Source organism: Mytilus californianus, unplaced genomic scaffold, assembly GCF_021869535.1.
Source record: "Mytilus californianus isolate M0D057914Y unplaced genomic scaffold, xbMytCali1.0.p SCAF_3, whole genome shotgun sequence".
In the NCBI taxonomy this organism is placed as follows: domain Eukaryota; kingdom Metazoa; phylum Mollusca; class Bivalvia; order Mytilida; family Mytilidae; genus Mytilus; species Mytilus californianus.
In genome coordinates, this window is record NW_026262679.1 from 63302932 (window position 1) to 63317400 (window position 14469).

Sequence of the window (14469 nt, forward strand, 5' to 3'; positions counted from 1 at the left end):
ACCTTTACCTCATTTTCATGGTTCATTGGTCAATGTTAAGTTTTTGTATTTTGGTCTGTTTTTCAAATACTTATATCAATAGGTCAACTATAATTGGTGTATGGAGTGATTGTTAGGTGAACATGTCTGTCTAGCCAGTTTTGGTCTGTTTTTGTCGAGCCTTTGACTTTTGTCGCAGAAATCTTGACATAGGTATAGTGATCCGGTGGCGGCGGCATTAACTAACTTCTTAAAAGCTTAATATTTCAGAAGGTAGAAGACCTGGATGCTTCATACTTTGTATATAGATGACTTATGATATGAAGTTTCCGTCTGTCATATGTCCATTGTCCTTGACCTCATTTTCATGGTTCAGTGACTTCTTGAAAAAAAGTTCAGATTTTTTGTAATGTTAATTTCTCTCTTAATATGAGGAATAGGATAACTATATTTGGTATGTGCGTACCTTGCAAGGTCCTCATGCCTGTCAGATAGTTTTCACTTGACATCTACCTCATTGAACAAGGTTAAGTTTTCGTGGTCAAGTCCATATCTCAGATACTATAAGCAATAGGTCTACTATATTTGGTGTATGTAATGATTGTAAGGTGTACATGTCTAACTGGCAGGTGTCATCTGACCTTGACCTCATTTTCAAGGTTCATTGCTCAATTTTAAGTTTTTGTGTTTTGGTCTGTTTTTCTAATACTGTATGCAGTAGGTCAACTATATTTGGTGTATGGAAATATTTTACGATGTACATGTCAGTCTGGCAGGTTTTATTTGACCTTGACCTCATTTTCATGGTTCATTGCTTATGTTAAGTTTTTGTGTTTTGGTCTGTTTTTTTTAAACTTTAAGCAATAGGACAACTGTATTTGGTGTATGGCATGATTGTAAGGTGTATATGTCTGTCTGGCAGGTATCATCTGACCTTCACCTCATTTTCATGGTTCATTGATCAATGTTCAGTTTTCCTGGTTAACTTTGTGTCTTAGATACTATAAGCAATAGGTCAACTGTATTTGATGCATGGAATGATTTTAATGTGTACATATCTGTCTGGCAGGGTTCATCTGACCTTGACTTCATTTTCATGGTTCATTGGTCAATATAGAATTTCCATGATTTGGTCTGTTTCTTTTATACTATATGAAATAGGTCATCTATATTCTGTGTACGGAATCATTGTATTAAAGGTGTACATGTATTTCTGGCTGGGTTTATCTGACCTTGACCTCATTTTCTTGGATCATAAATGTTAATGTGATACTAGTAGTAAAACTTTATATGTAGGACTATCAACATAAAATCAATGATCAGTATAGTAGGCGAGACATTTCAGCGTGTGCACTCTTGTTCAATTACCATAAGCAATGGGTCAACTATATTTGGTGTATGGAATAATTGTAAGGTGTACATGTCTGTGTGACAGTTTTTATCTGACCTTGACCTCATTGTCATGGATCTTTAAAAATGTTAAGTTTATGTGATACTTGTAGTAAAACCTTTATCTTTAAGACTTTCAACATGAAATCAATGGTCAGTAAAACAGGCGAGACATTTCAGCGTGTGCACTCTTGTTAACTAAGGTACTACTTTCCTTGAGAGGCGTCAACTGTCTGGCAGAGAGCCAATAAAAAGAGTAGTATATATACACATTGTGAAAAGTTTTACAAGTTGGACTTTAAATATTTCCTATCTAAACAAGTAAATGTACATGTATGTCTAAAATTTGGAATAAAATATCTTAATAACAGCTGGTTATCTAATATTGCTACAAAAAAATCAAAGGAATACTTAATTTGAACAGAAAATGCATATTTAAGTCAACTTGTCCACAAACATTGGATCAACCCTTAATTATGTGCCTATGCACATAGGCAAAAAAAAAATTATGTGGGTTTCCAGGCTCCAGACTGACCTACCACAAGTGCTGAATTGGAGAAACAACCCTGTCAAATAAGAGCTTGATTAAGCTTTAACAAAGTAGATATATAATTTAAGCATGTTGCAGTTCTTTTATTCTTTTGCAAATTAATATCTGATAACTTACTTTGTTCAACATTCAACAGTTTTACAACACTGGTGGCGAGAAAGTACAGTCACCCAATATTGGGATGCTGTATGCAGCACAGTTTAGTGCAGATAACAACTGGTATAGGGCCAGAGTGGACTCTATCACTGGAGATTCTGTCGCTGTCACATATATTGATTATGGCAATACAGAAAACTTATTAGCAGAGAAACTTAGACTACTATCTATTGATATGACGAGTATGACGTCTGCAGTAAGTATACCATTCTCCCTCTTAGAGAAAGACTTAGGAACTTATGTTTTCTTTCTTTTGTCTGTACTGTCATTCCAAGAAATTGTCTCTTCAATAAAGTTTGTAATTCTACAAAATCACTTTTACAGTATAATTGCTGTCAGTGGCATCAGGAAATTGTTAAAGTTTGTGAAAAGTTCATTTAAAGGATAACCAACAATGTTCAGAGTATTTGGTATGCAGTTTTACTAGCACAAGCATATCTCATTTCCATGGAGATAATTTAGTTTTGTCATGTTTTGTATTCTTTGTCATGGTCCATTGACTTTGAAGTTTTGAATACTTATACTGTGGATTCATTTTTATTCGTGGTTTACCAATTTTCGTGGGTTTCGTGGGTCACAGCGAACCACGAATTTAAGAATTCAACGAAGAATAATCCCGAGAAATGTGTATGGAGTCGGATGTTTATTTCCGGTTATTATATGCAGTTCTAGTATAGTGTTGATTAGCGATAAACATTGTAACATAACACGTGTTTTTATTGAAAGAAGATACAAGTATTTTGATTAAATCAACAATTAATATAACGAATATCAGTGATAATTTACTTTTTAAAATTGATTAAAACTGTTCATGGAAAATAACTGTAAGTTGTTAATTACCGTGTCATAGTTTGGTTTACTGGTGATTAAAAATCAATAGGATTAAGTATGGGGTTATTGCCCGTAGGTAATATTGTTTATGACAGGAACATTTATTTTCACACCTTTTACTTATATGACTGTTTATTACATCATGATTAGGGAACTGAGCTTTCAATCATAGAATTTTGAATGCCTTATGAAATTCCGACAAGAATCTATAAATTGTAAAACAAACAAATAATTAGTTGTCTCTCTTTCCATTATTGTAATAGAAGTTTTCAATGAACACTTTAACCTAGAATGACCAAGCGAGGATTTTGACAATTCAAAACTTGTTCAATGAATTCCTTCCTTTTTGTTTGTTTTATTATTGATCAAACCAAGGAGGTTATATGATCTCCAAAATCAAAAAGAAATCCACGATTTACGTAGCTGATTTTTTTTTTGTAATCAGCGATCCACGAATTTACGTATACCACGAAACGTCTTTTTTTCTCTATCCACGAAAATTGATACCCACGAAAATAAATTGAATCCACAGTAATATGTTAAAAGTTTTGCCATGAATTTCTGCTTTTGCATCAAATTTACTAATAGATAAGACATAATTTATAACAAATTTCATAATTGATGTTATTTACTTTTTATGATATAGAATTTCCCTTAAACACAATTTGAAATATATTTCAACTGATTTACGTTTAAAAAATTGAGATTCTGACAACTTATTGGTTGACTATTTTCTGTAGCAAAGGAACCTTTCTGTGGTCATAAAAATCAAATGAGAAGTAGATCAAGTAAACATCTGTCATGAATGATAAGGTTAACCTGATAACTATAAATGTCTCGGGAACTAGTACCTAACATCTATCTACCTTTTTTAGCTCACCTGGCCCAAAGTGCCAAGTGAGCTTTTCTCATCACTTGGCGTCCGTCGTCGTTAGCTTTTACAAAAATCTTCTGCTCTGAAACCACTGGGCCAAATTTAACCAAACTTGGCCTCAATCATCATTAGGGTATCTAGTTTTAAAAATGTTTCCAATGACCCCGCCAACCAACCAAGATGGCTGCCATGGCTAAAAATAGAACATAGGGGTAAAATGTAGATTTTGGCTTATATCTCTGAAACCAAAGCATTTAGAGTAAATCTGACGAGGGTAAAACTGATTATCAGGTCAAGATCTATCTGCACTGAAATTTTCAGACAAATCTGACAACCCGTTGTTGGGTTGCTGCCCCTGAATTGGTAATTTTAAGGAAATTTTGCAGTTTTTGGTTATTATCTTGAATATTATTATAGATAGAGATAAACTGTAAACAGCAATAATGTTCAGCAAAATAAGATCTACAAATAAGTCATCATGACCAAAATTGTTAGTCGACCCCTTTAGGAGTTATTGCCCTTTATAGTCAATTTTTAACAATTTTTCGTAAATTTTTGTAATCTTTTACAAAAATCTTCTTCTCTGAAACTACTGAGACAATTTTAACCATACTTGGCCATAATCATTATTAGGGTATCTAGTTTAAAAAATTTGTCCGATGACCCCGCCTTCCAACCAACATGGCCGACATTGTTAAAAATAGAACATAGGGGTAAAATGCAGTTTTTGGTTTATATCTCTGAAACTAAAGCATTTAGAGCAAATCTGACAGGTGGCAAAAATGTTCATCAGATTTAGATTTATCTGCCCTGAAATTTTCAGACGAACCCGACAACCCGTTGTTGGGTTGCTGCCCCTGAGTTAGTAATTTTAAAGAAATTTTGCAATTTTTTGTTATTATCTTAGATATCATTATAATATCTAATTGCTAATATTATTAATTATGATTTTAACCTTATTTTACATGATTTCCAAAGCATCAGTAAATACAGGTGAGCGACACAGGCTCTTGAGAGCCTCTAGTTTTTATACGACCGCAAAAATTAAAAAAATTTTGGTCGTATATTGGTATGACGTTGGCGTCGTCGGCGTCGTCCGAAGACACATTGGTTTTCGCACTCTAACTTTAGTTTAAGAGAATGGATCTCTGTGAAATTTTTCCATAAGGTTCAATACCACAAAAGGAAGGTTGGGATTGATTTTGGGGGTTATGGTACCAACAGTTAAGGAAAAAGGGGCCAAAAATAAGCATTTTTGTAACTTCCAGACATAACTTGTGTGTTAGTGTATGGATCTCTCTGACATTGTACCACAAGGTTCCATATCACAAAGGGAATGCTGGGATTGATTTTGGGGGTAATTGCCTCAAAATTTTAGGAATTAGGGGCCAAAAAAGGGGCAAAAAACAAGCATTTTTCTAGTTTCATGATAATAACTTGTGTGTAAGTGTATGGATCTTTCTGAAATTGAACTACAAGGTTCCATATCACAAAGGGAATGCTGGAATTGAGTTTGGGGGTAATTGCCCAAAACGTTTAGGAATAAGGGGCCAAAAAGGGGCCAAAAATAGCATTTTTCTAGCTTCCAGACAATTACTTGTGTTCAAGTGTATGGATCTCTCTGAAATTGTACTGCAAGGTACCATACCAAAAAGGGAAGGCTGGGATTGATTTTGGGGGTAATTGCCTCAAAATTTTAGGAATTAGGGGCCAAAAAGGGGAAAAAAACAAGCATTTTTCTACTTTCAGGACAATAACTTGTGTTCAAGTGTATGGATCTCTCTGAAATTGTACTGCAAGGTTCCATACCACAAAGGGAAGGCTGGGATTGAGTTTGGGGGTGATGAATCATAAGGGGTTTCATTCAAAAAATTTGGGGGGGGGGGGGGGATTTTTTTTTTTTCCTTTTTTTTCTTTTTTTCCTTTTTGTTTTCTTTTAAAATTTTCCATTTTAAGTTGGTTATTTCTGATTTATATTTAAAAGCAAATAATAATGATATGGTAGGAGATACACACCAAACAGGATGTGTAAATTATTATATAATAAGTATTGTGCAATAGCAAGAAATTTTCAATTGCACAGTATTGCACAATAGCAAGAAATCTTCCATTGCACAGTATTGCGCAATAGCAAGAACTCTTCAATTGCACAGTATTGCGCAATAGCAAGAAATATCCAATAGCACAATATTGCGCAATAGCAAGAAATTGTCAATTGTACAGTATTGCGCAATAGCAAGAAATATTCAATTGCACAGTATTGTGCAAAAGAAGATACTTCGTATAAATTGCTTATTTCTTGACCAATTTCAATGGGGTTTTATTCTTGAATTCTTGGGGTTCTTTAATGTGCTGAATCTAACCGTGTATTAAGTTTTTGGATTTTGGGCCCCGTTTTTAAATTGGTCCACATTGAGGTCCAAAGGGTCCAAAATTAAACTTTGTTTGATTTCATCAAAAACTGAATTATTGGGGTTCTTTGATATGCCGAATCTAACCGTGTATTTAGATTCTTAATTTTTGGTTCCATTTTCAAATTGGTCTGCATTAAGGTCCAAAGGGTCCAAAATTAAACTAAATTTGATTTTAACAAAAATTTAATTCTTAGGGTTCTTTGATATGCTGAATCTAAACATGTATTTAGATTTTTGATTATGGGCCCAGTTTTCAAGTTGGTCCATATCGGGGTCCAAAATTAAACTTTGTTTGATTTCAACAAAAATTGAATATATGGGGTTCTTTGATATGCTGAATCTAACCATGTATTTAGATTTTTGATTTTTTGGGCCCCGTTATCAACTTTGTCCACATTGAGGTCAAAAGGGTCCTAAATTAAACTTTGTTTGATTTCATCAAAAATTGAATTTTTGGGGTTCTTTGATATGCTGAATCTAACCATGTATTTAGATTTTGGATATTGGACCATAATAGGTGAATGTCCAATTTAAAATTTTTAAGTTCTTAGACCACATTCATTCTGTGTCAGTAACCTATGCTGTGTCAAATATTTAATCACAATCCAAATTCAGAGCTGTATCAAGCTTGAATGTTGTGTCCATACTTGCCCCAACTGTTCAGGGTTCGACCTCTGCGGTCGTATCAAGCTGCGCCCTGCGGAGCATTTTATTTATGTTTGCAGCTAAATCAGTTTTGCTATCCACCAATAATTATTGTATATATAAATGATTATTCAGCTCAAATTGATATGGACACTTTGAATAGGTTGACTTAAAAATATTTAAATCTTAACATCAAAATCCACTTTGCCAATATAAATAATTATCTAATGATTTTGTTTTTTGTCACACTGATCATTCTTTACAGGCAATTATATGTCAGCTTGATGGTGTACAAGCAGTAGGAGGCTCTTGGAGTAGAGAAGCTATTGACAAGTTTAGAACACTAGTAGTCCCAGTAATAGTCAGTGGGGTTTTAACCAAAGTCATAGCTTCTTCAGTACATAACAGAATCCATAAGGTCAAAGTTATGGATAATAATGGTGTTGATGTTGGACAGACCCTGGTTAACGATGGGTTTGCTAGGATGGGAGGTTCAATGGATCTGTCGCATACAAAAAGTGAAATGAGGTAAGAACATTGCCAGTTTGAGCTATATTGAAAGAAGGTTTTCTTTATTTTACATTTTATTAGAAGGTAAAGTCAGATAACCACACTATCCTGACCAGAGTTTGATGTAGATTTCAAAGGACCCAGATGGTGACCATTTAGTGTCATATCATTCCCAGCTTTATATTAAGTAGTTATATCAATCAAGGCAACAGTTTTCATAATTTTTAGACAGCTGAATATATATCTTTCTTCAGAAAACTTACTTGATCTAAGAATTTGTTTTTCATAGTTTTCTTGTTTATTTCTGGTCAATTGCTCAGTTTTGTTCTTTTTGCTTCCTTTTCCCTCACTTTTCAGATGCTTTCTTTTTGGGATCAAAACTTGTCGGAATTGACTAAAACTTTTGTCGGTTTTATGCCCCCTCAACCATGTCAATAAAATGTCGGGGGGGGGGGGGGGGGCAATTCTTTTACCCCCTGTCCGTCCATTCCTCGTAGGGTATATGGTTTGTCTGGCTTACTCCTATGGTTTTAAAGCAACTTTTATATTATGTGGAGTGTTAAAACATATACTAAAGGTGGGCACATTGTCAGGGTTTTGATTTTACTTTAAATTTTCCACAAATAAATAGATGTTGAACTTTGTTAATTTTTTAGTGAAATTATGCATGCAAGGTACATGGTTTGTCAGGCTAACTCCTCTTACAGTTTTGAAGTTAGAACCTTTATATTATGCAGGGTGTTAGTACATATACTAATTTTATTTAAATTTTCCACTAATGGCTAGTTGTTGAACTTTGTTATTTCATTAACCCCCCTCCCCCCTCCACCTTAACTGTAAAACTTGGATCTATGAAGCAACTAAATTGTCCTTCATTATGGAATAAATCATTAACTATGGCAGGAAAGTTTAAGGTGTCTACAGCCATTTCAAGTTGTACAAGTTCTGAACATGGATTGATTGTTACTAGCAGTGGCAATTATTTCATTCATATTCAGGGCAAAACATGGATTTGATATCTACTGGTATCACAAAACAATTTCATTGATTATACTCATATGAGAAACAAATAATGTAATGCCAGTATAAAGAATCCAATTTTGAATGTGAGATTGCCTTTACTTCTCAGAGATTCCTGTTTGTGGTCCATCAATCTGAAACTTTTCATGTCAAATTTTGTTTTATAGTACAATTTTTATTAACATTGCCTTTAAGGACCTGATCTGTTTCTTCCAATGTAACGGTCCTAAAGAGACAACTTGGAACATTTTTTTGGTCCTTGTTTACCTTGTCTTCTTGGTCATCAGTGATAAAATCATCATGATCACATTAATCCATGACATTCTGTGTATGAATTGAAAACTGCTGGTCATAAGCAAATCTATCTACCACCAATGCTTGTATCTTGCAATTCTCCACCAAAGACTAGAGTCATGAGCCAACATTTCCATCATATCTTCCCCAACTGTGCATCCTTGTCCAAAATTATGTCAGAGACTTCCATTTTGTTTGTTGTCGTCTATTCAAGAATGTTCAATTTTCTGAAAACCTACTATAGTCCATTTTAATTTACTGATTAGCTTGTTCAATTCCTGAAGGGGGACACTACCATTTTCTCAATGTTTCCTTTTCTGACCAAAAGTTTAAATCCTGTATTTGACCACCTGAAATTCTTTTTAGATCTGGGTTTTTTCTTTATTAGATTTCTGTAAATGAGCAGTTCTCATACACATGGAATTGCAATAAATGAACAATTTATAATGTGTTTTAAGTCATTGACATGTAAAAGTTATCCATTAAAACCAGAAAATACCACCATTTTATAAAGACTTGTCCACTACAGTTCCTAGATAAATATCCATATAAAGTTCTGTTCTGTTTAATTTGAAAAGACAGTCATTTGAGAAGCCATCTGTGTATGCTTTCCTTAGGTGTTGATTTTATTCACAATTGTAATAGCTCTCAAGAACATAAGATATTTGTACATTTAAAATAATTTGTTTCAGAACACCAATAATGTCTTCAGATTTGAAAAAGATTGCAGAAAGTCTTCATGTAGGAAGCAAAGAAAATGTGTTGGTCACTGAAAAGAATTCTCCTGTCTTATTTTATGGGCAGATAGTACAAGAAGAGATAATTACAAGATTCTCCACATTTGATCAGGAGCTGGTCATGGAAATGACTAGCTTGAGAGAAATTGTGCCTTATAGGTAGGTACCTTAATGATGTATATTGTTTAAATTGACTGAATCAGGCTGATCATTAGATAATTCTTTATTGAGAAAGCATTTTTAGTACTGTTACCTTCCAAGTCTAATTATCATAAAATTACATTGGTGGAGGGCAACCATAACATTTATGTATTTTTATCTAGACAAAATGACAAAAATGGCTGTTTACATCCCTAAATTGATATGGTGTACTAGAAAAGTTTAAAAGAGTAGCAAGACCTAAATTTGCCAAAATGAAATATGTCATCTGTTCAGAAATTAAAAACTTCCATTGAATTTGACATTTGTGTTTCTATTAACATGGTTTCCTGAAGGAAATCCTGTTATTGGATTTTGAGTAATATGGTGGGTGGATGACTAATTGTTTATGTGCAATAAACCTTTTTTGTTGTCATTTTAACAGCCTCTTGTATGTCAACCTATATGTAAACTTTTAATTTTATCTGAAACTGTCACCGAGCACTACTGATATGTTTATGTTATCATGATACATAATGTCAATAGCAATCAAAGATCCGAAGTTACCTACGAGGAACATTTCAATACCCATGCAGGATATTTTTTTTACATACAGTAGACACAGTTCAAAGTTAAGTTTTTTATGGGATTTTTCATAGTAAATGGTGCTAAGCAATTGTGGGTGCTTCACTCTAGTCTAAATATTTAATGAGTATTATATGACAGAGTCGTACCTCATTCATTCATTGCTAGAAATAGTGACTTTCCACAAAATCACCTTGAATGTGCTGTATTTCATCACCCTATGCAAACAGTAATGGAATAACCTTAAATAAAAATGCTTCACAAGTACAAAGATTTGATTATATTTTCAAAATGTTGATTTTGCTTTATTTCAGACCAAAATGTTTTGGAGAAATTGTTTACGCCAAGTTCACAGATGGGAAATGGTATAGAGCAGAAGTATTGTCCATTTCTGGCAATGATGCATGTTGTCTATTTATAGACTATGGAAATAAAGCAACAGTGAATTTCTCGTTAATACAGAAAGCTTCATCACTGTGCAAGACTGTTCCACAAATTGGTGTAAAAATGAAAATTGAAGGTTTATCTGAACCGCAAACATGGACAAAGAATACATTGAATGTATTTGATGACTTAATAAATATGGATCAGCCTAAATTATTTGAAATGGAAATGAAATCTATAAATTCTGACATAGTGGAAGTTGATTTTGTGGATGAGAAAGGAAAGTCTGCTTCTGCTCTGATTCGTCAAACAATGGCTAGTGAAGGCCCTTCTTCTGTCATAATGACTTCCTCAATTCCAAAGGAAACTTTATCAGTTGATGGAGCCAAAGAGGATATGATGATAACTGAACTGTCAATTCCTTCAAACAGAATATACTTACAAAAGGCAATACAAGAAAATGCTGAAAGAATAGAAGCTATTCGCATGGAAATGACCATGTTTTGCAAGTCAAATTCAAACTCTTATCAACCTGTAAAAGGAGAATTGGTTTGTGCTCTGTTTCCAGATGATGGCTTGTGGTATAGAGGAGATGTTTTAGAAGTTAAGGGAGACATGTACAGAGTTCAGTTTGTTGATTATGGAAATGAAGCTGTGGTTCAACCAGCCGGCATCCGTAAAATCTTGCCATCGTTTGTTGAACTACCTCAACAATCTGTTTGTTGTACACTTAAAAGTTTAGTGTTATCTGACTTGAAAGAGAATCAGTTAATTACATTTTCAAATTCGGCAATGAATGCAATAATAGCAGTTGAAGCTCATGAAATACAAAATGATGCATATGTTTCCACATTTTATCAAAAAGGAGACGGAACAAGTATTAACAGTATGCTTAGTGAAGCAGAGGTATTTTCTACTGCAGGCGAGAGTCAGAAAATAATTGTGGCCTCTTCTGTTCCAATGGAGCCTGTTCCAGTTGATGGTTCCCAAATTGAAGTGCTCATCACAGAATCCTTAGATATGAAACATGTTTACATTCAGATATATCAAGAAAAATATCACCAGAATTTACAAGCTTTGACACAAAAGTTACAGAGCTACTGCCAATCTAACAATGAACCTTATATGCCTTCCAAAGGTGAACTTGTATGTGCTAAATTTGATGATGATGAAGTTTGGTACAGAGCTGAAGTTCTGGATATCAGTGGCAATGACTACACAGTACATTTTGTGGATTACGGAAATAAGTCATTTGTCAAATCATCCTCAATCCGTAAGATCAACAGTTCACTTTCTTCAATGTCAAAGCAGTCCATATGCTGCAATATAGTGGGAGTTGAATTGAAGAGTCTACCAGAGGAGAAACTGTTGAAATTTGCTAACATGGCAATGCAGGGTAAACCAGTGAAATTGCAAGGTCTTAAGAAGGAAGATGGGTATTATGATGTTGAATTATACACACTCAGTGGTGAGAATATTAATGCCATGTTTGGGTCAGTACAGGAAGAAGTTCAACCGTCTTCAGAAACTACACCTCAGCTGACAAATGCTTCTGCCGGGGTTATCATGGCCAAGTCTTTGCCAATTTTCGAATTGCCTTTAGACGGAACAAAAATAAGTATGAAATTGATTGACCCTGGTGACTATGAAAATATGTACTTCCAGACTGATGTTCATGGTGATAAGCACACACTGTCTCTCTTGTCATCTCAGATAGGGAGCTTTTGTCAAGATAATCCGCTTCCACATAAACCTGTGAAAGGTGAGCTTGTATGTGCCTTGTTTTCTGCAGACAGTACATGGTACAGAGCAGAAGTTTTGAATATATCTGGAGATGATTATGAACATCGCTTTGTTGATTATGGAAATTGTGAAACAACAAAATGCAGTAATATTCGTAAAATTGATGAAACATTGACAGTTATACCGAAATTGGGTGTTTGCTGTAATTTAAAAGGAATTGACTTAAAAGGCTTACCAGAGGAAATGATTTTTGAATGTTTAACGATATTGACAAGTGACACAGTTCAAGTTCAGGCAGTGCAAAATAAGGAGAACTCTTATGATATTGTAGTGTTTACATCTAATGGAGAAAATATTAATCAGAAATTCATGTTCCCGTCTTCAATTCAAGAGCCAGTTCCCGAAATGTATATGGCATTAGAACTGCCAATGAAGACATTACCGTTAGACAGTTCAAAGGTGAATATGGTTATTATGGATGCCACTAGTATGGACACAATTTACTTACAATATTGTACAGTTGAGGACCAAGAGATGATGGTTGATTTGCATAAGGCCATTAACATGTATTGTCAAGAAAAAGCTTCTCCATATAAACCAATTAAAGGTGAACTTGTCTTTGCTATATTTGATAGCGGGGATAGCATGGATTGGTATAGAGCAGAGGTAATGGAAATCATTGGAGACAGATTCAAAGTACGTTATGTAGATTATGGTAATACTTCAGAGGTTAGGTGTGATCAAATAAGTAAAATAGACAAAACATTGGCAACTCCACCCTCACAAGCTGTCTGCTGTCGACTTTACCAAGTTGACCTGAAAGTGTTTTCACCAGAAAAACTCCAACCTCTAATCAATTTGGTTAGAGAGAATAAACCTGTGCAAGTTCAAGCTGTAGAATTGAAAGAACGATGTTATGATGTGCTATTATTGACAAGTGAAGGGGTGAATGTGAACCTACAAATGTTGGGGGAAGTTGCCCCACAACAAACACAATCAATTATTCTAACCAGTAGCATTTCAAGAAAATCATTACCAGCAAATGTAGAGATGGATGCTGTGATAACAGAAGTTATGGAAGACTGTCTTTTCTTTTTACAAGCAAACATTGATGAAACAAAAAAAAGTCTTGACAAAATTTTAGAGCAGTCACATCAATATTGTTCATCTAACAATACTCCTTATAAACCTGTGAAAGGAGAGCTCGTTTGTGCTCAGTTTTCAAGTGATAAAGTATGGTATAGAGCCAATGTTGAGGATACAAATGATGGCAAATATCTCGTTCACTACATTGACTTTGGCAACCGAGAGTTGACAACAGAACTGTCGATCAGGAAAATAGATCCATCGCTAGCTGTGGATCCAGGTCATTGTGTTAAATGTTGTCTGCATGATGTACTAAAAACTGAGGAGGTGAAAAACACGTTAAACAGTCTGATGGGAGTCATAATAAATATCAAGGTCATCAAGGAAGAGAATGACCTCTATCATTTGATTATCGTATCTAATGGCATAAACATCAATGATCAACTGAAAAGATCAAGCAAGACACCGGGGGCCGGAAGACCAAAAGTGAGTGATCAGCTACAGAAATCTACATCACCAAAGGTCAAAACTGATGAAGCTAGTCAGACTCAGCCCATGACGACTAGGGGAGGCAGTAATTACCTGTCATTAAGAGATATTTCAAAGACAGAACCAAGTGGAAAGAACCGTTTTCTTATAACTTATGTTGTTGATCCTACAGAATTCTATTGCCAGATAGCTGATCCCAATGGTAGATATAAAATTTTAAATATAGAAATAAGGAGATGTGGTATGATTGCCAATAAGAAAACTATCCACCTGAGTCCAAATAACATGGATGTTCAAGTTCTTCTTTCAGCATGTATAATTGGTTGTGTACAAAAAACAACGTTGAGTAATGTTTGCATGTTTGTTTGGTAAACCATACATTTATATCCCCTTTGTTCACTACTAATTGATAGAGTAACACAAGTTTTGCTAGCAAATCAAATCATTGGACAAGAAACAAAAGGATGATTGAAAACATTGTCCAGTTTGTATATTTATTTGCAATAGATAGTAAAGAATTCATTATTCACTCAGCAAAAAACAAGCTTCACTTTAATTCACTAAGTGCTCTCTCAAATAGTTAAGCTGTTATTTTTCTTTGATTTCTTCAATAGTTACTATTTTCTTTACTCTGTATCGTCTCGT

General features: G+C 34.3%; 2 protein-coding genes across 3 annotated transcripts in view; one reads left to right on the forward strand and one right to left on the reverse strand.

The window, feature by feature from the left end:
- The window catches only part of LOC127733126 (TNFAIP3-interacting protein 2-like), a 205881-nt gene that overhangs the window by 106595 nt on the left and 84817 nt on the right, over window positions 1–14469 (reverse strand). The gene's annotated exons all lie outside the window — the stretch shown is intronic.
- The window catches only part of LOC127733110 (tudor domain-containing 6-like), a 102053-nt gene that overhangs the window by 74824 nt on the left and 12760 nt on the right, over window positions 1–14469 (forward strand). For both annotated transcript variants that reach the window (XM_052242392.1, XM_052242393.1), the window contains exons 16-19: window positions 2055–2270; window positions 7104–7366; window positions 9355–9558; window positions 10437–14026. In XM_052242392.1, coding sequence (XP_052098352.1) covers window positions 2055–2270; window positions 7104–7366; window positions 9355–9558; window positions 10437–14026 — 4273 coding nt within the window. The remainder of the gene's footprint in view (window positions 1–2054; window positions 2271–7103; window positions 7367–9354; window positions 9559–10436; window positions 14027–14469) is intronic.